Here is a 25,754-nt window from a genome sequence, read left to right on the forward strand (position 1 = left end):
TGTGTGTGTGTGTGTGTGTGTGCACCAAACATATGCAACCAAATTAAAGCCTTAAAGCTGGTGAATTGAAGAGGATTTGATGCACAGTGCAATTCATGGGAATTAAGCAAATTAGGTCTCCAATTAGCTGCTGACATTGAAGATTTGGTAGACAAAATTTAATTAGATGGATCTGTCATTGTTCTAATGAGCATCGCCTGAAAAAAAAACATGAATAACTCCCTCCCTCCCTCTCTCTCTCCCCCTCTCTTAAGCTGTATCCTTCTGACATATTGTTTGTGGGTTTAGAATCTAATTTCATGTCAAATATCGCCTTATTCAAATATTCAATAATTTGCAAATAAGAAGCCCACATGAGCCGAGACAAACAAACTTCAGAAAAGTCAATGTATGACCTAATCCTCTTAGGCTGGAGCACTGTGGATGTAAATGCCAACCTTTGCAAGTCAGAGAGGAATTTCACTATTGATGTGTGAGTCGGACAGGTGGAAATTGACTTCATTCTTAATATGGCAGTATTTTGGAGTCACTGTATAACTGCACTGTTCCTGCTTAACAGACCCTTTAAATTATAATTGTAACTGCAGAATGTCTTTCATTGTTTCAGTTGCTTCATGTTTCTGCCCCGACTAGTTTAGAGACCCTAAAAAAGCCCTCCCACCTCTGTCCAATAAATCAGCGCCCCCTCCTCTCCCTGCCACCGTCCCTTTCCTCTGCTTCCTTCATCCCCTGACCTCCCGTGGTGCTTCTCTCTCTGCAGCCGCAGTTATGGATTACACTGTGTGATAAGCTTCCTATTTCTTCAAACTATTTCGGATTGCTCAGATTATCTGGCCTCATATCCTTGGGAGTCGGCTTTGGAAAGCCCGATTTTAGTCTCTTAAGGCAAAAGATTTTGCATCCCGACAGCTTTGAGTAATTAGCATCTAACACCGGGTGGTATTTTAGCATTGGGATCACTTTTAGTGGTATCTGCACTGCAAGTACACACACACACACACACACACACAGGTGTAAATTCAATATGATTTAATGAGATTATACCAAAACATTCTGTGTCTAAAAACACTTGGAATACAAATGAAAAAAGGTGCAGCAGCTGCATAAGAGTCATACATTTTTATCATTGAACTTCCTAAAGAGTCACTTATTGTTTAATAAAATGCAACATTGTCCACATCACCATTTTAACATCACCTAATGACAAAAATGTTATCAAATAGAACTATATTTCAGTACTCTATTCACATCAGGGTACAGAGGCATGCAGGCCCGGGTTGAAGCCCACCTGTGGCTGCAGACTGGACCACGGCCAGTAGAGTCTGGGGGCCAAGCAGGACAGAGGGAGGGTCTGGGTTTGAGGGCAGCACCAACAGGTCGTCCTGTGGGGCCGGGTGAAGGCGGGGTGGTAGGGCAAGCTCAGGGAGGAGAAGGAAAGCTGTCCCGCCACCCTGCGCACCCTCCGCCGTGCCCTTCTGCAGTGGTAGTCCCCCTTAGAAAAGTTCTGGTAGTTTGTGGGGTGAATCGCCCAGAAGTGGCCTTTACCGTTGTCACTGCGTCCGGCTTTGATGAAGCAATCGTTCAGCGACAAGTTGTGACGCACACTGTTCCTCCAGTTTTTATCCTGTTGGAGTGAGAAAATAAATATACTTAAGCCAATAACAAAACCAGAAGAGTTAAAACAATAGGTGTCCCCAATTTAAATTAACATAGGTGTTTGTTAAGCACACTAATCCTACTCAGGAGGCCACAGTTCCTGTAGCTGGATGGATGTGCCATGGCATGTCAAGGCCGTATATGATCGCATCAAGTCACATCACACCTTCAGTTACCTTTTTAGCACGTCAAACCACTAAACAACTTTAATCCAATAGCCTACATGCAATCTGTTGTTGCACCTGGTAAACGCAGAAGCGGTTTGCAACCTAGCAACAGGATTACTTTATTTGTGAATTTGCCAACAAGAAGATCATCGAGTGTCCCCGAGAGCACCTAATTGCCTAACCACTCAGACAGATTACGTGTGCCAAATAGGTTGCTTTACTTTGGAAAATGGCTGCCATGTTGTTCTTCAGCGACTGAATGAAACACGCTTAACACCGGTTCTCGTTATCTGTCTTGTGGTCGACTAACAAATAGTCCTAGCTGTGACCAGGTGACAAAGCTAAATTCTTTTAAAATGTGCCCACAAACAACGATCCCTGTATTGTAGCTTTAACATCAACTATCTTGTTATTTCAGTGCCATCTATGCCTGCAGAGTAAATAGATTATCACAGGAGAATTGACGTGAACATACCTTAGTCTTGAAGTAAGGGTAGTGGTCCATGATCCACTGGTAGATGTCACAGAGCAGCAGTTTCTTCTGGTCTGACGCCAGGATTGCCTTGGATATAAGTGCGATGTACGACTGGTTGGGTTTGTCCTCAGACTTTTCTGGACTGATATCAGTAGAGGTGGTGGTCGTCACTTCCCCCTCCCTTTTCTCTTGTTGCTCTTCCTCCCCTTCCTCTTCTTCTTTGACTTTCCTTTCTTCAGTCTCTGACCTTTGTAGTCGCTTCTCCTGTTTCTCAGAGCGAATCCCCACCTCTCCGGGTTTAGGAATCTGATGATTTAGCATGTTGTTCGCTGTCTGCTCTGCTGTACGACTTCCTGTCGCTTCTTCTTTGGAACCTTTGACTCCTTTATTGAACAGAAGGTAATCGATCGTGAAGCTCAGCCCTAACCTCTCTCTGCCGCCGGCGCGGCTGCTTCTGTCCTCCATTGTCCTCTCTGAATTCAGGTATCTTAGACTCATTACAGACGTTGTGTTGGCTCCAAGCTGGACAAGTATCAAGTGATAAATGAAAAGTCTCTCTTTCCAAAAGTTTCACAGCATGGCTATTTTCGAAATGCTGTACCGTTTATAAACTAACCGCCTTGATTCCATTCACTTCTTTCGTGGAAGTCCTACTGTTGACAGGATCACAGATAAAGATGAGCCTCTCAACTGTTGTTAACCTTGATGCGCTTACGGGCGACACAATCTCAACTTGTGGAAATGACGTCAGTCAATTAGTTGCAACAGCCTTTTCGCTCTTGATTCGAAGAGTTGTGCTTCACGGTTGTGAAATGCCCCTATTTATATGACTGTGAATGTATCCCTCACAGAAAGGGGTAAAGAAGGCACACAGGAGGTCCATGTGGGGGGTCTCAAATGAGGCGGATTATTTTTATTAACCTAACCAAATCTGAGTAATTACGGGAGATTAAACACTTTAAGATTTAGTAAGACATGGTGTGCAGAGGATGGGTGCCGTACATTAAAAAGCCTTTCAGACACCTATGTTATCCTGCTAAAGCTGTTTTGTCTAATGGGGGGAAACTCCAATTACCATAGAGCAATAATTAAAGTGCCAAGTTAGTTGAGTTTCTTTTACAATAATTGTAATGCATGCAAATAAAGGTAATACAAATCCACAAATACTTATTACACTAAAATATTTAATTGTGGGGGTTTTATTTCCACGTTTTCTCCTGCCTGATTTAAACATGTTCCAAGGTAACACAAGATGAGACGTTTTGTCAAATAATTGATTTACTTGTTTTGGTTAAAACAGCATCGTTGTGAAACAATTTTATAATCACTTAATGAATAAACAAAAATTGTAATATAGCCCATGTTTGCATTCATCTGATTGTATGTGCTGTTTGCATCTTAAATTCTTAATGTTTCAGTAAAAGTTTGTTATGCCCCCGTAGCCTCCCCTTTGTAATATTGTATATAACCTCCCCAAACTATATTTTGGGTTATTAACCTCAGAAAAAGTCAGAAATGGAGAAATGCAGTTATGCTGACTTAAGGTCAATTTGAACAAAGGGTTTAAAATAGAGAGCACTTGACGATTTGACAGGGTTACAGACCTAAATCTGTGAGTGTGGACATTTGGATTGGGACTTTCTTTCTACTAAGTGGGTAAGGCCTGATGTATTTACATATTTGTTTAGCTAACATGGGATATTAACAAATGTAACAAACCTATTTAGAGTTATAAAGGTAGTTAGTTTGGGAGTTAGCGTCTTTTAGTTGACATTAGTTTAAACCTATGACAGTTTCACGTACATTGAAGCTCTGTAGCCAGATCTCGAAAGACTGTGTTTCTGAGACAGACAATTCATTAGTATCTTTTGTTTGAAAAAATAAAAATGTTAGTATTAGTCTGTGAGGGAGATATCCTTTTTGAGGCATACTATATAACATTTTAATCTAAGTAAAAGTTCAGGGTAGCAGCAGTACAACAGTCTGGGCAATTTCCAAAATATTCCTTGTCAACACACATATAGTAATATTAGCAATAGCAAACATTAGCCAGCTGTCATATTACTAATATGTCAAAGTGATATAAACTGGCGATTTTACTTTTGACAAAAAAGGTTTATTGTAACATCTACACTGCAAGCCAATACCTTGATTCCTTATTAGAAGTCAAGCTAATAAGTTACGTGATTGCCAAATTGACTTAGTTCATGTTAAAAACATCTTTTTTGTCAACTAACACCCGTTAGCATTTATGCTGCAGGGATTATACTGCTGCCTCTATGGGTGCAGTGATGAATATTTGTAGGCCGACCAAGAATTTATCAATTCAAAGGCTCCCTAGACAAAAAACACTGTGATTTACCGGATGTTGGTATATTGCAGAAGATAAGCTTTGTGGCCAACAGATGATGTTATACATTTTGTTCAGCGGGTTAATCTCCAAATATTAACACCAGTTTGTGATTATGAAGTGTAAATGCAATCGTAAGAAATAAAAAGCGAACTTAATGCTAAACCAACTACATCATGGTCGCATGGCTGCCCATCACCACCGCAAAGCTAAAGGCGGCTAATGTTCGGAGTGATGACGTTTAGTAGTTTATTGTGCATGTATACATTTTTTTTAATTATCTGAATCCATAGAACTCTATTACCCAATATATTTTTATGTTGAAATAAACTTCTAAAATGTTATAATTTGGGCTCTGATTGTGATGATATTTTAATATCAACAGTAAATGTATTTCATTTTTTGTTTTGTTTATCTGAAATAAAGAAGACTTGTTTATGTTGTTCATGTCATGATATATACAGGTCATAAATCCTGGGATCAATACTTTTGAATGTTGACATACATTTAGAATTTTACCTATAAACACAGTTAATATTATAAGCATTTTACAATTCATACGAGTCATTACATGTTTTTTTTACCAATTATGAGGTTTACTAAAGCAGCAATCCCCCCTTAAAGCTAGTATTATTCAACCACTTAAATCTTAATGTACCTAAAATGTGCCTTAAAGTGACAAATTATCAATTTCAATTATATCCATGTTTTATATACTTAAAATGAACATAAAGGTCTAGGTTTTGTGGAGTCTATTTTTATATAACATTAGAAAGACTGATTCTTATTATTACATTATAAGCTTATTGTGCTCATTTTATGTTGATGTGACTTTGGAATAAATAGACAAAATCACCAATCCCAAGGTTTGATGGATTGGATAGGAAACGAAGGGAAAAGTCACATAAGAAGGTTTTAGCCTGCAATACAGAGTAGCAAGGTCAGGTGCAGACACTGGAAGAATACAAAGAGTTATTCATAAACAGGACATTGCTCCAGCCTTGAGTTGTATGGGAGCTTCGCATAGAGGATTCCACTATCTGTTTGCAAAGCAGCTTTAGCGAAAACTTAAAGGATAGCGGATAGAGTAGGGAGGGACTTCGCCGGCCGACCGAATGCTGATTGGAAGGTCGTGTTGCCAAGAGACTCCGTCTGAGTCTGCCAAAGTCTAAACCAAGGTTACTCTCCATCTAGTCTCAACCAATCATAAATGTACGGGCAACGCCCTGTGTAATAAAAAATTATTGTCGCACGAGGTTAGGGGCTCTTTCCGGAAATAGTGGTTACAGATTACAGCTTTGCTGCCTGTGATTTCTGTGACGTGACGGAGTCCTTGGCCAAGTGAATATATATATTTTGCTCTCTTATAATAAATAGTTAAACTAAGGCCCCGGCTCCACGAGGACGAAAACGGGTTGAATCCGCATATTTCTCATGCGTATAGCCCTCTAAGCTCGACGACGCCGTAAGGGAAACGTAGAAACAGACCCCGCAAACGACAACGGGTCCAAAGGTGGATAGATCTGGGAACGGAGCGCTCTGGGGGGTCCAACGGGGCCGTGGAGTCGCCTATACGGTCATTCGTTTTCATAGCCCCGCCTCTCCCCGCCTCTCCCCCGCAGGGTTGCTATCGTGCTCCAGTCGCTACTGACCATGCTACAGTTCTTTGTGCAACATCTACAGGAGCTCCTCCTTGAATTCAGATTATTTATCTTTATCTCGATATGGACATAAACGCGAGTGAAGTCTAATCTGACAGGACGGAGACACGCAGCTCCTGCCGCTGTGATGCAGCGGGAGCAAAACACACACTTCAAGTCAGATCATCACCCTTAGCTATTTTAATTACCTCTCAAACTACCTAAACTAGTTATAAATATGTTCATTTTTACTGTCGGGTCACTCATTACAGGATCAGCTGCTGCATGAGACAGACACTGACGCTGTCAGAAGAGAGGAAAAAGAGACAGGCTCCGTGTATTTGATGATTATATATCATTATATCGTCGTTATTCATTTGTTTTAAAGCTCAATAAATAACAATGAAGACCTTTGACCGGCACTTTTATAATTTTGTCCGGAAGATTTAAACTTTAACACACGCTGACCGGCGAAAAACTCTGCCCGGTTCTGTCGGCCCCCACCGCGGAGAATACACAGAAGTGCAGCCATGACAACCATTCTTCTTCGCTGCTTTTGTGGAGGAAGTTGCTGCTTTTGTGGAGGAAGTTACAGCGCCACGTACAGGTTCGGCATATGTACTGCAGCTTTTCCAGCGTTTGGATGTAAACGGAGCCGTCTCGTGGAGCTTGACACAATCCGGTGTATATTGCGTGGGGACGGAAGGTTTTTTGCGGTTGCATTTGCGTTACTCCGATGCGTTTTGCCGTATTTGTCCTCGTGGAGCCGGGGCCTTAGAAGTTGTCTGTCTTTCCTGGAATTTTGAACACAACAGTTTGTGTGCATGAGTTATGCTGATAGACTTGTTAACAGCGGTGTAGTCATATAGATTAAACCCCCCCTCTCTAAAATAAATATTAGCCTACACATTTTCAACTCAGCCGTCAGATTACAGTAACAGTGTATTATTTGGATATATGTGCTTTGTTCTGCATATTAGTGAGGGAATTAATTAAAGGACAGTGAGGTCAAATCATGGACCATATTGCCCTCTTCTGTTTAAACGATGCAACATGTCATGCATACACAGTAGATACCTTTTTATTGGCAAGCCTTTGATTACTAATAAGCTATATTAATAGGCAATATAGGCTTGTGTTATTTTCATTTTGTGTGAAAATTAATCAATATTACAATTGAGAAAAAATAGCTCTTAATGTAGAGAAATATTTAGTAATTAAGGTCTGCATTTTTAAACAAAGTTTAGATATAAAAAAAGGCTAACTGAATCCTATATTTTATATATCCTATATTTTTTATGTATAAATCCTAATCATGGGTAGCCTTTTACATTATGCAGTCAGGGCTGGTCCTTGGCACTGGCGAACTAGGCGGTCGCCTAGGGCGCTAGATCTGGAGGGCGCCAGATCTGGAGGGGCGCTGCGCTGGGAGAATTTTATTTTATTTTTTAAATCAATTATTATTATTATTTTTTTATTCTGCCTAATTTTCTGCCCTTGATGTAATACATTTACATTCATAATTGAATAAAGTAAACACCCTTTGCACCCCGGACCGGCAACATTTTGCATTTGCCCTGTACGATGGGCGCTGTTAGGGTGTTGACTTATCAGGCGCCGCAGCTCACAGCCAAAGTGAGAGAGAGCCTCCGAGCGAGCAAGAGAGAGAGAGAGAAAGGGCGCGCATCGGTACCGCGGATTGTTGTTGGATTGAGGCTGATAACTACAGCTCAGTGACTGAGTATTTAGATAGTTCACTTTAGTCTAAGTTATCTCAGTGGGTCTCAAACGGTTTGGTCACAATTTATGTAAACAAATATTTCCAAGGCACACCTTTATAATTATTAGTATAAATAACAACAGGTTTGAAATCATTCCAATGTATACTATAGGACAGTAACCAAAAATATCGTTTAAAACTGGAGATATTAAAAAAAATGCATAAATAAATAAATGTTAACTAGGTAAAATAAGATATGAATGAACAACAAAAATAAAATGCGTTACATTTATTTGTTATTGGCTATGGTAGGTTATTGGTTATGTTCACATACTTATTTGATTATTAAAATGTAAACCGATCTTTTTCATATGGGTGTTTTAGAGTTGTACCCCCTATATCTAGTCTCTAGTCATTCTGCTCAAAGTGCACCAGATTGAAGCATTTTACTTTAAAATGTTAAAACAAATCTTTCCGGGGGGGGGGCATACCCCCGGACCCCCCTAGAGGATGTGACGTCCACCCCCCAATTAAAACATGTTCATACAATAATTAATACATTTGAAACCTTCTTTATGTATATAACCAACATGTCAATACGTTTCAGTTGTTGTAGTGTATTGGTCTTTTGTAGAGATTTTTCATTTCTTCTTTATATATTCTATTGTGTATTGCTTGGAGGGGGGGGGGGGGGCACCAAATCATAATCTCGCCTAGGGCACCAAAATGTCTAGGGCCGGCCCTGTATGCAGTGCAGTGGCAACACCAGCTGTTCCTTTTTTAATACAGAACATTGTTTTATTGACGTTTCACATCCAAAGTTAACTCCAAACAAAACACACTATGTTATTACAAGATACTCATAGGCGGCGCGTGAGGCTCAGGTTTGGGAAGGCTAAATAACTTTTTTTACCTGACGCTGCCCGCCTCCGGCGTCTATAGATAAGAGATCAACTCAGTGAAAGTACCGCCTGCTGACCAATCAGAGCTCAGTGTGCGGAGTTTAAATCTATCAAGTCATATTACAGGATAAAGGAAAATACAGAAGAACTGCCGTATGCAGGGAAGACGCCAACGTGTCGCACTTATCATTCATATCACATCATCATCATCACTCAACTCAAATGTAATTAAAGTCAGATCACTTGTGTCTTATAAGATGAGGCAGTGATATCATAAACCTGTTAATGTAGGCCTACACATTCAAACACTCGGTAGTTTATTTATTTTTTAACCAGCTGTTCTGTATTCACCTTGCATGTGCAACTTATGTTGCTTTTATCCTGGATAAAGTGTTTAAGTCATGGATGTTTAAAGTTTAACTTCTTCATATTTGTCTAATATTATAGTTTCATTTTCATTAATGAAGTATGACTCTGCGCTGTCAGTACGCTTGTCCATGTTTGTGATGTCAAATGTTGCTAGCCACGCCCCTTGAACGCGCCTGACGATACTGCAATTCGTTCAATTGATCTGTGTGTTTCCATGAGGCTTTTCTTTGCCACATATGAGTTTCTGGAAAAGCAGGACTGGATTACCAGGGGGAGTATAAATGTGTCCTTAAGATACAATTTTTCTCATTTTGCAAAAAGCATGACAGAGAATGGTAAATGGGGTTTAGACAGGGTATGGCTGGTCTATACTTTTACCTGTAATCATATATCGTTAATTACTCATTTTAATTCAATTATGAACATACCTTAAACAAAGAATTACCTCCGCATGTCTCGGCTGGACGAAGGACCCGAAACGGAGTACTTTGCTCGGACTGGATTTGAACACACCATGTGACCTCATCCACTTGACACACCGTGCTTTACATGCATGTTGAATTTAACACATTTTCAACACACACAATCCCAATATCTCAATACTATTAAACACAAATGTTAAGGGTATCAAAAAGCTTTGACACGTGATATCATTAATTGACACTGAGGCCTATTGTGGAAATGAGACCTGTCTCTTAGTGTTTTTTAAAAGTTGCACTGTAACTTTAAAACATGGTTGTCCCGCCCACTTTGTATGTAGCTCTTCGGGCTCCGGTTAAAACAGCACTGTGATTGGCTGAGGGTAGCCGTCAATCAAAGAAGGCTCTGTGTTTCATTGGTGAGAGACTAGCCGTCGTCTCTGACTCTCGCGGTACTGCTGCACGAAGATGGCGGCCGAACTGGTGGAAGCGATGGCAAGTAGAGCTGGTTTAGCTTTGTTTTAATGGGAATGAGGCACAGGAGTATTGTTTTAAAACTCATCCCGGCTGGGGGAAACTTGGGGCTTTGTGTCAATGTAATTAAGAGCATTTACTCTTAGAAAATGTGGCGTATTACATTCACGGCAAAATGAACTAGCTTATGTTGCTAATGTAGCTAGCCTGCTAGGTTATGTTAACCAGGCAAGTGCGTTGGTTTGGCTAGCATCACGCTGGCTCTGAAGGGAAGAAATGAATGATCTGACCATAAAAACACTGGAGGGGTATTGCTGCCAGTATTCTCCCCTGCTCGTTGATATTTGACGTTATTAGGCTTGATGTCTGTATGTATTTAACCGGTTAGTTTAGGAAGATGTGCACCTGTCAAAATGTCCAGTTGCCATGATTGAATACCGACAGCCCAGTCTATAGAGAAGCTAGCTGGCGATTAGCACAGGCTATATTGTTCAAGTGAGGCTATAGAAATGGCAACCCTTATGGCTGCATACAACACGTCCATAAGATGCCTCATGGACAGCCGCGTTTTTGTACAAATGTAATCAAGACACAAAGCACTTCTGCCACTGATGCACAGCAAAACAATGTCGGAGAAAGCTAAAGCATGTTACATTGCTCAGGTTTTTTTTTTAACCACAATACAAAAAAACATCCTTCCGCATGCAGGCGGTTTCGTTATGTCTAGTCCAGTTTTAAGATAACCGACGCCACTTATTTTGTAAACACTACTTGTTAGTGTTGCTAATCGAAACGTGGACCAATTGTGCCGACTAAACTATGTGTCTGATGTGTTTTGATTGCTTTATATATGCTTTCTTTCATCGAGGAGTAAACATGGGCTTGTGATGTTTTTGAACTTAACATAAACAGTCGACTTAACAGTAAATCTGATTTTATTGACTAACATCGTGTCCATCATTTATGGATCATATTGAATTATAAGTGCATTTTGTGTAATTATTTTAGATGTATCGATGTATATCCTCAAATTTAACACAATCTGAGGTGGTCATGCCTTTTACTTTTCAGGCTTATACTATTGCTCTGCGTTGTTGTCAGTGTAGTTTTTGCCTCTGTGCTTTACATTTAATACGGTGAAATGCAGATGTGCAGTCATACATTTTAACTGCTTAAATATTTTTAAATAATGTTGAAATGAAAATATATTGTGATACAAGTGGTCAGAACAAGAAGGCAGGTTCAAACCTCTGTTGGATTAAAGTGACTAAGGGCAAGCTAATTTTAGCGGGTATCTTAATGTTTGAGACTCATGTTAATTGTAAATAATGTGTAGAGCCGGTCATGGTAAAAAAATAGGAGATGTGATTAGACAGGATTTTCCACAAAGAATTTCAGTATTTTCATTTTGACAATAATAGATAGTCAAACACTACACTCGGAAAAACATTTGTGAAAAAGTCAGAAGTAGAAGAACCCAAATATGTTGTCACTGTTCTATCTAGTGAATGGTTTTGAAATATCAATTGTATATACTAAGTATCAATGCACCTTGTATTGTGACCTAACTTTTAAAATGGGTCTGGACTTGTACGTTTATGGTGTTGTCCCTCAAACATCACCAATTTACAGACTTCATTGTCCCTGTATGGTGTTTCTCATGTTTTGATTGTCTTGTCTTCCTTCTAGAACATGGTCAAAAGTTTCCGGGTCTCCGACCTGCAGACGCTGCTGGCCTCGATGGGCCGCAGCAAAAGTGGGCTGAAACAGGACCTGGTAGGGCGAGCGCTGAGGCTCGTGCAGACCGAATACAGCCCTGAGCTCCTGAAGAATGTTAGGCAGCTCTACGAGTCGCGCTTCCCCAGAACATCTGGCTGGCTTGCGGCGAGGCGTCCAGAGGGCGTCCCAGTTGCATACTCGTCTCTAAGCTCCTCCCCCACTGCCACCTCTCAGGGCGCAGACTACCTCAACAGCATTTCCAAACAGATAACCACCACACCTGCAGCAGAGGTCAAGCTGGTGCCTCTGCCCTTCTACCAAACTTTGGAGACACTGTTGCAACCAACAGAGCTAAGTTAGTAAACAGTTTGATCTTTCTTTATTCTTGTATTGAAATACATTTTTTGTATTTTATATATAGTACGAATGTTATGTCTGCATGTCTTGCAGTTTTTGTGATTCATTTGCTATAATAATATTTACAGTTGCCCAGAACAATGAGAAACTGCAGGACAGTCAATGCATATTTGAGTTGACACCAAACCAAGCGGACCAGATCAGAAATGCAACGTAAGAAAACCTTTCTCCCCGGATCTTTATTGTTACCATCAGCTCTATTTATAAACTCTATAACTAATGCTCAATTTAATGTGTCACCTTTATACTTTCTTAGGGAGCTTCGTCCAGGAATCAGATCAATCCAAGTGGTTCTTAGGTAAGTCCCCACTTATTCCCTTTTGAATATATATAATATAAGTTTCTCCCAAGGATGCTCAAGGAAAAAATCGGAAATTGTTATACGATACTTTGGCAAACAGCATTGGAAATGTCTTCTAAAATAAATCTTCTTTTGACCTGGAGTATCTGAATAATGTATTTGAACTCTACTCTAATACTTGAGTGATGCTAACCTTTCTCTTTTTTGTATTCCTTTTGTTACAGAATCTGTTACACAGACTCCATCGGTGTCCAAGAGGACCAGTATCCTCCCAACATTGCTGTCAAAGTCAACCAGTCCTACTGTCACGTGCCGGTGAGTTGATTGATTCCTGAGACATGCCACACATTCAGCGTACAAATCTGACTCGAGCTTTGCTGTTCTTCGGCTCCTGTTAAATAGTTTCTCTGTCATTCATTTTAAATATAGTTGGTGAGTCACTAGTTTGGGTTCTGGTCACGGCCAAGCTGGTCTCATGACGTATTGTAGGGATGAATTAATCAACCCTTATGGAGGCAAGGAAAAGTAATATCCAGGTACAGATATTGTTGGATAGCCAGCATTAAGTAGGAAACTCTCCTTCTGGCAGTCTTGGTGTTAGAGTTGGAATATGGAAAAGCTAAAACCTCCGAAACAAGTGTTTGCTGAGGCATTCTTGTGTTCACAAGGTGTGTCGACAGGAACTCAAACTGGAAGGACAACTTTCAAAAGTCAAATGTTTTGAAAAAAACAACAAAATGTTTATGCTTTTGCATTTTAACTGTTGGTTGCAACATAATAACTCAAGTCAAATGTAGTAACAGTGACAGATTTGTTTATTACATTTTGGCAACAACAAAGATATGTCAATAGACAGATATGATATGAATTGTGTTTTATACAATATGTTTTTGTAATGAACCCCCTAAAGTTTGCAAAACAGCAAAAACAAAATGGTTATATTCTTGCCATTAAGAAAGCAATAGCAAGGTGATTGAAGAAATGTGCCGAACAAGATGGAATATTGCAGAAAAATGTGATGCTTAATATTGGATATAAACCATACTTAGAATTAATTAGAGAGCCTTCTTGGCTGGTATGCATTAGATAAACATTAATCATTTAGAGAATCACATACAGGGAAGAATACAACAACACTGTAGAATGAGTGTTCTGTAACATTTATGTGCAAAAAGTACCCCAAAATAACGTGATTACAATAATATTTGAATACTTTGAATAATGATTTGGTATTTGTGTGTGTCTGTGTGTTTTCAGGGCTACTACCCCTCTAATAAGCCCGGCGTTGAGCCCCGTCGTCCTTGTCGTCCTGTAAACATCACTCCCTGGTTGCATCTCTCCAGCATCACCAACAGAGTCACCGTCACCTGGGGAAACTTTGGCAAGGTCAGAGTTTACTGCTGAATCTTGTGTTTTGGTTTATCATTTCAAGCTGTGACAAAACGTTTTTTCTTATTTAATCATGTGTCAAACTTAGGCGTGCATGGTATTATTCAAGAATAAACCTAAAGAATAAAATAATCTGCGGCTGCGAGCTGTTATGTGCCATCATGACGCGCATGGTGTTATTTTTTTATGTATTATAATGAAGCGCTAGCTGTGTGCTCGAGTCTTCCTGTCTGTCGACTGAACTCTGCTGCTCCGCGATGAGGGTATAACTTCAGCAGCTACATTACCTACGGGTGCGTTCGTTAATAGTAAGTAACTGTGCGGTCCGGAGTCACTGTGGCACAGACTGGACCGCTGGTGAACAGCTGTTAGAACGGGCCGTTCAGGTGTTCAGAGCAGAGCTCCCTGTCGGAGCGGCAGAGCGTGATGTGAACTGAAACGTTTTTCTGTCGCAATATTATTTAAGGAATTGTTGAGCTATCTATAGCTATTGTTGTCACTATCTGCTAACGTTAGCTTTAGCCTTCGTATTCTAATAGTTTTTTCATAGGCTATTAACAGAGGTGGCATAAGTATAGATCTTGTACTAGATTAAAAGTAGTAGTACTCAGATCTGGTACTTTAGTAAAAGTAAAAGTACTCGGGTACTTTTACTTGAGTAAAAGTAGAAGTACTCCGGTCTTGTACTTAAGTAAAAGTAGAAGTACCAGAGTGTAGGAAAAGAGCAGTTTTTTTTTAAGGGGGCGGGGTTAATAAGTTAATCTGCGAAATAATAATAATCACCATGATAATGATTGACTGTATTGCCAGCAATTTACTTTTTTCACAGAAAAATGTATAACTTGCTACTAGGGCTGTCAAGTTAACGCGTTAATAACGCGTTAACGCAAAAAAAAATTAACGCCACTAATTATTTTAACGCGATTAACGCATGTGTATTTTTTGTCCTCGGCCGCCGTAGTTTCAGAGCGCATCGAGTGTAAAATACCATCGACAAGCTGATGCTGACAGCCCCGCTCCTGCCGCCCGCTTGTGGCAGACCACACTTCCACGCTCACTGGCAGGCCCGGACTGGCCATCGGGAGGACCGGGAGGGAGTGTGTATGTGTGGCGCGACTCGCGCGAGCGAGGCACACCTTACGTGTTGTTGTTAGCATCTGGTGCTAGCTAGCTGCGCTAACGGATATAAGGAGCTGTTTCAATGACATTTCGCCGACAACTGCGCCGAGCACTTGACTTTATGCAGGTAGCCAGACAGTGTGACATTGTACGAAAAGTCAGCACACTCAGCACGGATAGTACGCGCAACATTATTGCAGCGTCCAGGCAGCTCCCATTCGAGCATATATGCCTTGAGCTGCACATAGCTCAACGATCCATCAGTGTCTCCACACACACACACACACACACACACACACACACACACACACACACTGTATTGTATTATTGTATGAGAGAGGTTCCAGGTTGAATTGAGGCGAATATTTGTAATGTTCAGGTTGTTGTGTTTAATATTCATGAGAATATTTGTCATTGTTCAAATGATAATAAACAAACATATAAAGCATATTTGTCTACTCATATGTTGATAAGAGTATTAAAAACTTGGAAGATATCCCTCTAAGGTACATTTAGAACAGATAAAAAATGTGCGATTAATTTGCGATTAATCGCGATTAACTATGGACAATCATGCGATTAATCGCGATTAAATATTTTAATCGACTGACAGCCCTACTTGCTACATCTCTCAGCCAGCCAAACTACTACTCAAGCAGCATGCGTTATGCCATCATCTACGGCAAATGTGCATTCAGGAAAGCAAGTTCCCGTAAAGGCGAGTGGATTTACTCGGTTCCCTTCGTTCGTACCAAAGAGCCGTTCAAAAGAATCGGATCGTTCAAAAGAATCGGATCGTTCACTAACGTAACATCACTAGCAGCTAGTTTGAATGACTTTGTATACTGCAGGGTAGCTTGTGAATTTAAAGTCTGATTTAAGAGTTCATTACAGATCTGGATTAATGATGTGAAATATAAAGTAAAGGTATTAAATACATGTAGTGAAGTAAAAGTACACCTTTTACCTCTGAATTGTTGAGGAGTAGAAGAACAAAGTAGCAAAACATTGAAATACTAATAATAGTAAAGTACAAGTATCTCAAAATTGTACCCAAGTATAGTACTTGAGTTTATGAACTTAGTTACTTTACACCAGTGGCTATAAAGATAGAAAGACTAAGCCTTGCACAGAGGCATGAAAATACATTTTCAAAATGCTCAACAGTGCTGCCAAAATTATAAACTGACTGCTACACAATTAAAATAAATGCTTTTATATATTTCTATTAGATGTGACTCTTTGGCGTTTCTGTTATTAACACTGCGGCTTTAGTTGTTCTGACTGCTAAAATCCTCTGTTATTCCTAATTTTAAAGCCGATATTCCGTGGGGTCTGGGGGCTCGGATCCTTGTCACCTTTTTCATACCTGATGAGTTTGCATCCCTGCAATCAATCAATGTTTATTTATATAGCCCAATATCACGTTACATTTGTCTCAGTGGACTTCACAGTTTGTACAGAATATCAGTATGACAATACGACACCCTCTGTCCTTAGACCCTCACATCGTACAAGGAAAAACTTCCAATAAAGGAAAAACCCCACAGTTTAAAGGGGAAAATGGGAGAAACCTCGGAGAGCAACAAGGGGGGATCCCTCTCCCAGGACGCACAGACGTGCAATAGATGCCGTGTGTAAATCAAAAAAGATAATACATTTACAACATAGGTAGACCAAATGTTTGGAAATGCATGTGTCTATAATAAGAAGATGAATCCACGAGGATGCCAACAATCCTGTGGGAGCCATCAGGGAAGTAGTATGATGAAAGTCAGGCAGGACCACAGTGACAGGTTCAGCCACGACTCGAAATCCAGGACTCAGATCAGGACTCAGGATCCCGGCGTAGAAATTTGGGGGAAGCTGGGTTATTCGGAACATGAGAGTACACAGGTTCAGACAGACGGAAGGAAGAAGTAAGGTGTCCCCCGACAGTCTAAGCCTATAGCAGCAAAACTAGGGGCAGAATTTAATCAGCCCTAACTATAAGCTTTATCAAAAAGGAGGGTCTTAAGCGCACTCTTAAAAATGGATAGGGTGTCTGCTGCCCGAACACAAACTGGAAGCTGATTCCACGAAAGTGGAGCTTGATAAGATAAGGCTCTGGCTCCCATTGTACTTTTAAAAACTCTAGGAACAACCCTGCATTCTTGGAAAGCAATGCCCTAGTAGGGTATAATGAGTCCATTGTGTTCTTTTAAGGTAAGATGGCGCCTGCCCATTAAGGGCTTTGTTGGTTTATGATATCACTGCCCCGTGTAAGACACGAGTGGATCTGACTTTGATTACATTTGACTCGAGTGTTTCGTCAACTTAATGTGTTGCTTAAAATAATACTTCTGCATACAGTATGTGACACTGTGAGGGTTGCACGGCCAGATACGGCTCAAGAAGCTGACTCGGATAAGGAAATATATGATACAGATGTGATATGATGTGATATGAATGATAATGGGACACATTGACGTCTGCACTCACATTGACGTCTGCACTCACAGTGCCGTGGACGTAATGTTACTTTGATCCGGTTACTTGTGTTGTGGCAGATATTTAAGTAAGCTTTCTTAACGCTAATGTTATAATAGTCAGATTGCTCTGAAGATGGGAGGGGATATTCTATTCATTTTCACGTTCACACAGTCGGTGATTTCTGCCGGCCGTCTTTCCTGCAACGGCAGTTTAAACTGTATTTCCTTTCTCCTGTAATATGACTTGATCGCTTTAAACTCCACACACTGAGCTCTGATTGGTCAGCAGGCGGTGCTTTCACTGAGTTGATTTCTTATCCTGGAACCTAACCTGCTCCGGACCAGGCTAGCCGTTCAGCATAAGTTACCATGGAGATCTAGCCCGCTAAAAAGTGAACCAGCGTCGTAGGACTGGAAACCCAGAGTTTTCCCTGAAGTTAGCTCGCTAGGCGAAAATCCAGCTTCGTAGTACAGGCCTCTGGTTCCAGATAAACAGCTATGTGATGAATACACTCTTAAGAGCTCTTGTGTAAACCAACTAGGGATGAGTAATGGGAAAATTGAAATTAAACACAAAAATAAGCAGGTTTATTTTTGCAGTAATAGTGTTTTTCTTTATACATGGGTTTTGGTAATGCCCTATTCATTATAACATACAGTAAGCCTGCCCTACATTTGCCTGACAGGTGACCAGCTGTGAGTTAAGAAGATATAGCCTTCATCAAAACTCTCATTTAGCTGTTTTGTAAGATATTTTATACAGGGCTCTTGAGGGTTTTTGTGGAATTTCCATGCAGGGAGAGAGGCGTGTTATTATTGATCTGTTCTGTCATGAAGGTTTGAACACATTTCAACATCCTCCTTTAGTCCACAACATGATCAAAATACTTGTTAAAACCAACAGCAGCACTACAAGTGTGTTTCACTTGAAGACTGTTACTGATTTACAGGCAAAACAACCCTTTTTTAGGTTGTTTGAAGTTGAACATGGGCATACAGAATTGATTGCTCGGCATCAGGGTGTCCGCGGGGTCTTAAAAAGTATTAAAAGTTGATAAATCAATTTAGCGAAAATTAAGGCTATTAAAAAGTATTAAACGGTATTACATTTTGTAGCTTGTTTTCAATAAGTATATAAATTGTCCAAAGAGGTTGTATTCTACAGTTTGCCTGAATGTAATCATTGCGTAGGTGTGTAGTGTGGTTCTGTGTAGTTTATTTATGGCATCCCGCCATCCACGAGTAACGTTTCCACGTCAGGTGTTATGTATGCTAGCAGCAACACACGGAGTTAACTCAATTATACAAACATGGGTTAATGATTAGAGGTGACTGAGTTATTTATTTTGTTAAAGTTTCAGCTATTCTGTTTACAATTCTGTCATCAGATTATTTAATACGATGTGTTAAAACACTGTTGTTTCTTTTGATGTGAAATATTATGTATTTAATTTTAAATAAAAAGCAATGTAAGTTTTGTTCACAATTTGTTTAGTTGGCTATACCTTGTTTTCTTCTCCAAAAGAACCGATAAAAGTACCGTTAAAAGACCGGATCGATAAGCGGTATTGATAAAAGTAGTAGTACCGTTAAAACCTTAACGATACCCATCCCTAGTGGCGATGAGGTCTTAAAATGTATGGAAAGGGTCTTAAAAGGTATTACATTTGACTTCAGGATTCCTGGGCATACTTAATCAAAGCGAGTCCATAACCTCATAGTTGGCCAACAAGGTGGGGGGGTGGGGATTTCAGTCCATCAAATAGCATCGAGGCATATTTGCACTAAAGTTATTTAGTTGTTTACTCTATTCAAAGTATTTAGGGAATTATAACAGGATCCCATATATGGTGAACATTCATTATAAGAAATAATTTGCTGTGCTACTAAAATGTGCCCATCTAATAAAAGACTACATCTTCCATTTAATACAGTTATATAATCAGGAGGGTTTCAGAGTAAAGACTTGCCTTTTAATTCTTATTCTAACAGAATAGCAAATCCAAGTAGATTTATTTTTACAATAATAATCATTTTTTTGTGTTAATGTTTCCTTTTTTTGCCTGGCTTTGAGGTTCATTTTGAAATAAGTGCTCACAGCCTGTGAATGTGTGTTTCCAGCGGTACTCTGTGGCAGTGTATCTAGTGAGGGTCTTCACTGCAGCAGACCTCTTCAGCCAACTCAAGCTCTGCTCCGTTGAGAGTGCAGAACGCTGTCGTGAACGCAGTAAGTCTTACCTCCATACTCTGCAGAATGTTATGCAAAAGTGACTTTGAAAGAAAAGAAAACTACACTAGGGAGACTCAAACTGTATTGTGAGTTTAATTGACCTTACTCTCACTGTAAAACTACCCTGACACTTCTGGATATTTTGTCTATCATTTATGTATAGTCCAAGACAAACTACGCTATGATCCAGAAAGTGAAATTGCAACCACAGGCCTCCGGGTTTCTCTCATCTGTCCAGTGAGTACACTTTTATAATTCCTGACACGTGAGGATGTGAATATGTTTCTCTGCCTTGCATGTTTTCTGTTACAGTTCCGCAGTATCAAAGACCAGTTTCAAAAATGTTTTTCCTACAATGAATCTTGATCTCTTTAACATGCCTCCCTCCTCCCTCCTCCCTCTTGCAGTTGGTGAAGATGCGTCTCGGTGTGCCATCTCGAGTTTTAACTTGTGCCCACCTTCAGTGTTTCGACGCAGTCTTCTTCCTGCAGATGAATGAGAAGAAGCCAACATGGACTTGCCCAGTCTGTGACAAGCCCGCTCCCTTTGAACTGCTCACTATTGATGGGTAAGGAGACGAAGCATGCTCTGACTCGTCCCGCCCCCGCAGCACCATCTCCCCCTCAATAAATTCTGGAATTTACAATTTATGTGTAACTCTAGCTATCTGTGTGATGAAGCCAGTGTGAGGAAAATATTCAAGCTGCTCAGATGTTGGTGCATTGGTACAAGTTGAAACCAAACTATGTTTTCATTGGCATGACAGAGGGTGGTTATCTGCTGTGATTTGTTATTAGACCTGCCTTCAGGTCAAATATTTAAATTGGCTTATTGATTTTACTTAATGTAACAAGGCTATAGATGGGAGAAACATGTAATTGTGGGACTCAATATGACAAAACTGTTTTTTTGTTATTGCAGTACTCATTGCTCAAAGTGATTCTCAACACAAATAGGCATTTGTACTTTCAACAAATGGACGTTCTTTTTTTACGGTATAGGTGCAAAATGTTTAGCAATTACTGGTCTGCAGTGTTATGGACAGCCTTTGAACAGAATTCTTTTTTTTATATATATTTGTATCACTGCAGCAATAAACACAAATACAGCTGCAGTTTATTGTATAAAAAAAGAATTGAGGACAAAAATACTTTCATTCACAGCCCTTTGGGCATGTAGTGTCCTGCTTATTGTGAGCAACTCTCACAGGCACTCCCCTGCTCTCACAAAGACTGAACGCATTGTGTTACGTTTTGGCTCGAGGTATATTTTCATTCCTTGTGTGAAAGTCCCTGCTTAACTCATCTCTAGATAGCAGTTTAAGCACTAAATGTTTATCGAGTCGTTTTAAGAGGTGTTTTGGGGCAGAGACAATTACAACATACAGTTTCAGTTGTTAATAAATGGCTTAATTTGTTTTTCTTCATGTAATTTAATTGTGATTTAAAATAAGAAATACAACCCATGCAGACCTCTTCTCAGTGTATGTTTTGTGAGGTGCCTCTAACCAGCAGTGTGTATTTCAGGCTGCTAGCTGAGATTCTGAAGGAGACGAGTGAGGACATCGAGGAGATCGAGTACTTAACCGACGGCTCCTGGCTACCCATTAGTGACGAGGAGAAGAGGGACCGAGAAAGAGAACGCAGCAACACACCAGATTATCCTGTTGTCGATATATGTGAGTGACAAACCCTTTCAATTTACAGAGGCCCAAGTATGCGTTTTGAGGTTTTCCCTCTTCTGTAGTGTGTTATTATCTCAAGTCCTAAAATCCCAAAGTTTCCTCCAGAGGGAGTTTCTCAGTGACAACACTATGTAACACTCATGCTTCTATTGGCTAGCGCTCCAACACATTGTACATGACAGGCTAAGGGGCGGGACATCTCTAAGCGGTTTTCCAATCGGAGCACTCTGGGCTCTGGTTTCAGACAGAGGGTGAAAAGAGGTGCTGCAGCACAGGCAGTATGAGAAAAATAAAGACCTTTTTGAACATTAAAGCAAGTCAACGTGTCACAGTAGAGACACAAAATATGAACTGAAAATGTGCATTATGTGGCCCCTTTTTTTTTAAATATTTTTTTTTAGCGTTAAAGGTAGGGTAGGTAAGTTTGAGAAACCGGCTCGAGATCGCTAGAATTTGAAAATACACAACCGGAGAAAATCTGCCACTTCCTTACAGAGCCCCTCCTCCAACACACACGAACGCGTACATGACCAATGAGGGCACGAGATAAGTTTGTGCCCCGATGGAAGGCTGACAGGCAGGTAGGCCATCCAGTTATTTTAGCCGGGCCGGCTAAAATGATTGGTCGTGCTTTTTACAGTATTACGGCTTCCACAGATGACATTTTTTTTATAGATTTTTTGTCAAAGCACTTAAGATATTCATTGCTATCGGGATGTTAAGAGCATTTCATGGAATATAACAAAAAGTGTATCTCGAGCCGGTTTCTCAAACTTACCTACCCCACCTTTAAGATGATTGACCGTTAATTTGTGTAAATGTATCCGTTTTAAAATGTCTTTCATGTCTGCAGGCATTCCTGAAGCAAACGGTCATTCACCGGCCCACAGCAGCACCAGCCTGACGGGCAAATCTGGAAGCGGTTCTGTGGCGGGGGGCTCCGGAGGACCTGGGGCGCCGGGGGGAGGCGCGGTGGTAGATCTGACTCTTGACTCCTCCTCAGAGGAGGAAGGGGGCGGGGCAGGGGGAGACAGTGAGGACACTGAGGACAGTGCCGACAGTCCCGCCCCGAAGAGGGGCCGGTACAACTACGACAAGGACTTGGTCACTGCCTACTGACCCCACAGCTCTCTCCCCTCATAGACTGACACACACACACAGACAGACAGAGAGGCAGGGGGCTTGAAGGACAGGAACACTCGAACCCCCCGTACCCCCAAACGTCGGAGCCTTTTAGCAGCTCTGGTTTCTACCCAGTCAGAAAACACACAGTCCAACATGCACTGTTAACGAATCTTCAATCTAGAGTGATTAGGATTCCTCTTTGTACTGTTCACCACTGGAAGTAACTCTTTTTGGCCAACCGTCACCTTGCAGTGAATATCTGTACCGTCCTGCCTCTACTTAGAGACTGAATGGATCGTGCATCCCGCCGCACTCCCTTCCCCCCCCCCCCCCCCCTCTTCCTCCTCTCTCTCTCTCTCTCTCTCCAGACTATTTCCTCTCTACCAAACTCATCTCTCTTTGTATTGACTTGGAATCACAGGCTCTTTTAGCCATTGGCGTTCGATGTGTACGTCTCTGATTTTTGTCACATTTGTGATAAACAGGCAAGTTGAAAACGGAAGCTCTTCAGCTGTTTTTGGTTAAAAGGTCAAAAACAACAAATAGAAAAGAGCATGAAAATGTGCGTGAGGACAAGACAGAGATATCAGGAGTGTGATGCAAATTGAAACCTCTCTAATTGTGTTTATTTCTTTCCAGAGAATTATTTCATAGCTTGAAAGGTTTTTCTTTTCAGGAATATATCCTTTTTTAATTATGTAAGGGCAGAACACAAGTGTGTAATACTTTCCTTTTTTATTTTGTCCTTTAGCTAAAGAGAACCTACCTCAGTCATAAAAAAAACTTAGCAGACTGATCAGAGAGTAGCTAAGAAAGAAGTGGAGGACAGAAGAATCGATCGATGAAGCCAATTTTACACTGGAGATTTTGTTTTCCTACATTGTTCTTTCTTTTTCTTTTTTTTATTCCATCTTTCCATTCAGCTTTGTTCCCTCTGCAATAACAACAACTTTGTTAATGAAATAGTCTGTGGATAGCCAGGCTAACTGAAGGTGTCAGTGAGGCCAATAGTTGTGGCTGGGATTGTGCCACTCTGTAAAACACAACTGCAGTTATTATGCTGTTACAGGAGTGATATATCAGCATTGCAAATTTACGTAACTCATCTTAATTACTGTGCGGCAGTTGTGCCAAAGCAGATCTATTTTAAGAATACACTGACAGGTAATGGTTGTGAGATTTTGGTGCCTTTTTTTTGTTTTGTTGAGTGATGATGATTTGAGCCCATTGTTTTACGGCTATCTGAGCTGGCCAGCAGAAAACCCTGTCTGATAGTGTTTTATTTCATGGAGGATTTCCTTGGATGTTTTTCCAGAAATAGACCGGGATGCAGAATAAAATCAATTGGAAATGCTCTCTGATGCTTTTGATGCCCTCTGACAGTAGTATCATATTTATTTAAATGCCTCGCATTTACTTAACAGTTGTGTGTAAAGCTACAGGATATTTGGCGTACAGACGGGAGTTATTGGTGGCAGAAAGCAGGACTTCTATTCTGCTGTGGTGTGAGTGTTATAATTGGTCCAGGCTAATGGCTGGTGATGAACACTCCTTTTTCTTTCCCTCTGAATGCATCCGACCTGGGTCAAAGCACCACTCGGAGTACTTTACTACGGTGGGTTCAGCATGTCTGACACAACGAAACTTAATGAAGTGTCAATAAGTGCAACCCCACCTCGCTTAAAGTCATTGATTGGATTACAAATGGTCTTGTCTGGAACAAGTGGAGCCGCTTCAACCAACAATCCCCTCGGCCTCCGTTCAATGTAGATAAGGTCACATCTATTTGCTGGAGTAGAATTGGCTTTTAATTGCTACATGCTGTAGGCGTTCAACTAATATTCCTCTGCACCTGCACTAGTTTCGTCAGTATGTGATGGCTGTTTCTCAGAAGGATATCCATGCCGAGTTTAGGTTGTCTGTGAAGGAAGGTCATCAATGTTTGCTTGAAGATGAGAAAAGGTGTTGCTAGAGCTGTTTGCACTTTCATCTGATGCTTCATCCCAACTTTAAGGCTTATTTATTTCAAAGCCGTCATGTAGTGAGTAAAAATCAAGGATCCCTGAACATTGTGATCAGTTCTCCTCAAACATCTCATGCGTGGGAATCAAATGTGGAAGTGGTCGAGTAGTGACTCCAATGAGCTCTGCATTGTATGTTTTCCTCTTTTATCATCACGCTGTCAGTTTGATCAGCTGCACAGAATCTGGTTTTCTTTTGCCTTCCTCATAAACACAGAAAAATGACATTTACTTATTAATCCGGGGCCTCACTGTCGCTAGCGCATTCTCCGATAAGGTTGATGATGAACGAACAGGTCGAGTCAAATCTGATCTCTCCTCCTTTTGACACACTTTATAGAATCAATATACTGTTGAAATTATTTTTGATTATCCACACAAATTTGATCGATGGCTCTTTGCCTCTAATACATCAGTCTATCCCTGAGAAGGATCTTTCATATAAGGCGCTTTGAAGAGAAATGATGTAAAGAACTATAATATCTGTCTTTAACAAGGCAAACCGTATTTGTAAGTAACTGCTATACATGTAAAAATATGACATCGTTAATTTGTTAAGCAAAGAAGGTCATTATTTGAACTCATCTCCTAAACTTTTATTTTCTTGCCTTATGGTTAAAGACGGCAGGTTGATTCTGTGGACCTGAGCCGGAAGTGTCTGCAGATGTTTGGGAGCTGGAGAGAGCTGGGGGTCTGGTCTTTTTCTAGTGGCATCTCTTCTTCTTATAATACTGCATAAGGTAGCATGGGCAGAGGCTTACAATCCATGATGTAAATGTTTTGTTTGTTGTGTTTTTTTACATGTTCATATTAAAAGACAATAACATTTAAATAATATTTTATTAAGCCTTGAATCGCCTCCAGTTGTTCATAATGGCAAACAGACAATAAGAAGCTGTTTTTGAGGGCAGCAGCACCTGAAGCTGATGCCACAGAGGACTGGTAGGTGGAGGTCGAGGTCCAGATTGTTAATGTCCTGTACCAAATGCTCAGATATGGGGACACATTTGATGCCTGTTGAGGGTGAAACTGTAAAATTTCAAATGATCGTATTCTAACAGCTGTTATTGACGTGTGGAATTAATTAAAATCAATTCTTAAAAACA

The 25,754-nt window shown here is 40.5% G+C and overlaps 2 protein-coding genes across 2 annotated transcripts; one reads left to right on the forward strand and one right to left on the reverse strand.

Moving 5' to 3' along the window:
- Positions 1 to 1,249: 1,249 nt before the first annotated feature.
- On the reverse strand, positions 1,250 to 2,763 carry foxq2 (forkhead box Q2). Its single transcript, XM_034147882.1, has 2 exons — positions 2,299 to 2,763; positions 1,250 to 1,624 (listed from the first exon to the last, which is right to left on the reverse strand). The coding sequence occupies exons 1-2, from the start codon at positions 2,761 to 2,763 to the stop codon at positions 1,250 to 1,252; spliced, it is 840 nt and encodes a 279-aa protein (XP_034003773.1).
- A 7,336-nt stretch (positions 2,764 to 10,099) lies between these two features.
- pias4a (protein inhibitor of activated STAT, 4a) lies at positions 10,100 to 25,754 on the forward strand. Its single transcript, XM_034147164.1, has 11 exons — positions 10,100 to 10,193; positions 11,862 to 12,246; positions 12,377 to 12,461; positions 12,565 to 12,606; positions 12,834 to 12,924; positions 13,867 to 13,995; positions 19,710 to 19,815; positions 19,982 to 20,055; positions 20,226 to 20,386; positions 21,345 to 21,496; positions 22,356 to 25,754. Exons 1-11 carry the CDS (start codon positions 10,167 to 10,169, stop codon positions 22,619 to 22,621), a joined length of 1,518 nt encoding a protein of 505 aa, XP_034003055.1. The 5' UTR covers positions 10,100 to 10,166; the 3' UTR covers positions 22,622 to 25,754.

This window comes from Trematomus bernacchii, unplaced genomic scaffold (assembly GCF_902827165.1).
Source record: "Trematomus bernacchii unplaced genomic scaffold, fTreBer1.1, whole genome shotgun sequence".
NCBI lineage: Eukaryota > Metazoa > Chordata > Actinopteri > Perciformes > Nototheniidae > Trematomus > Trematomus bernacchii.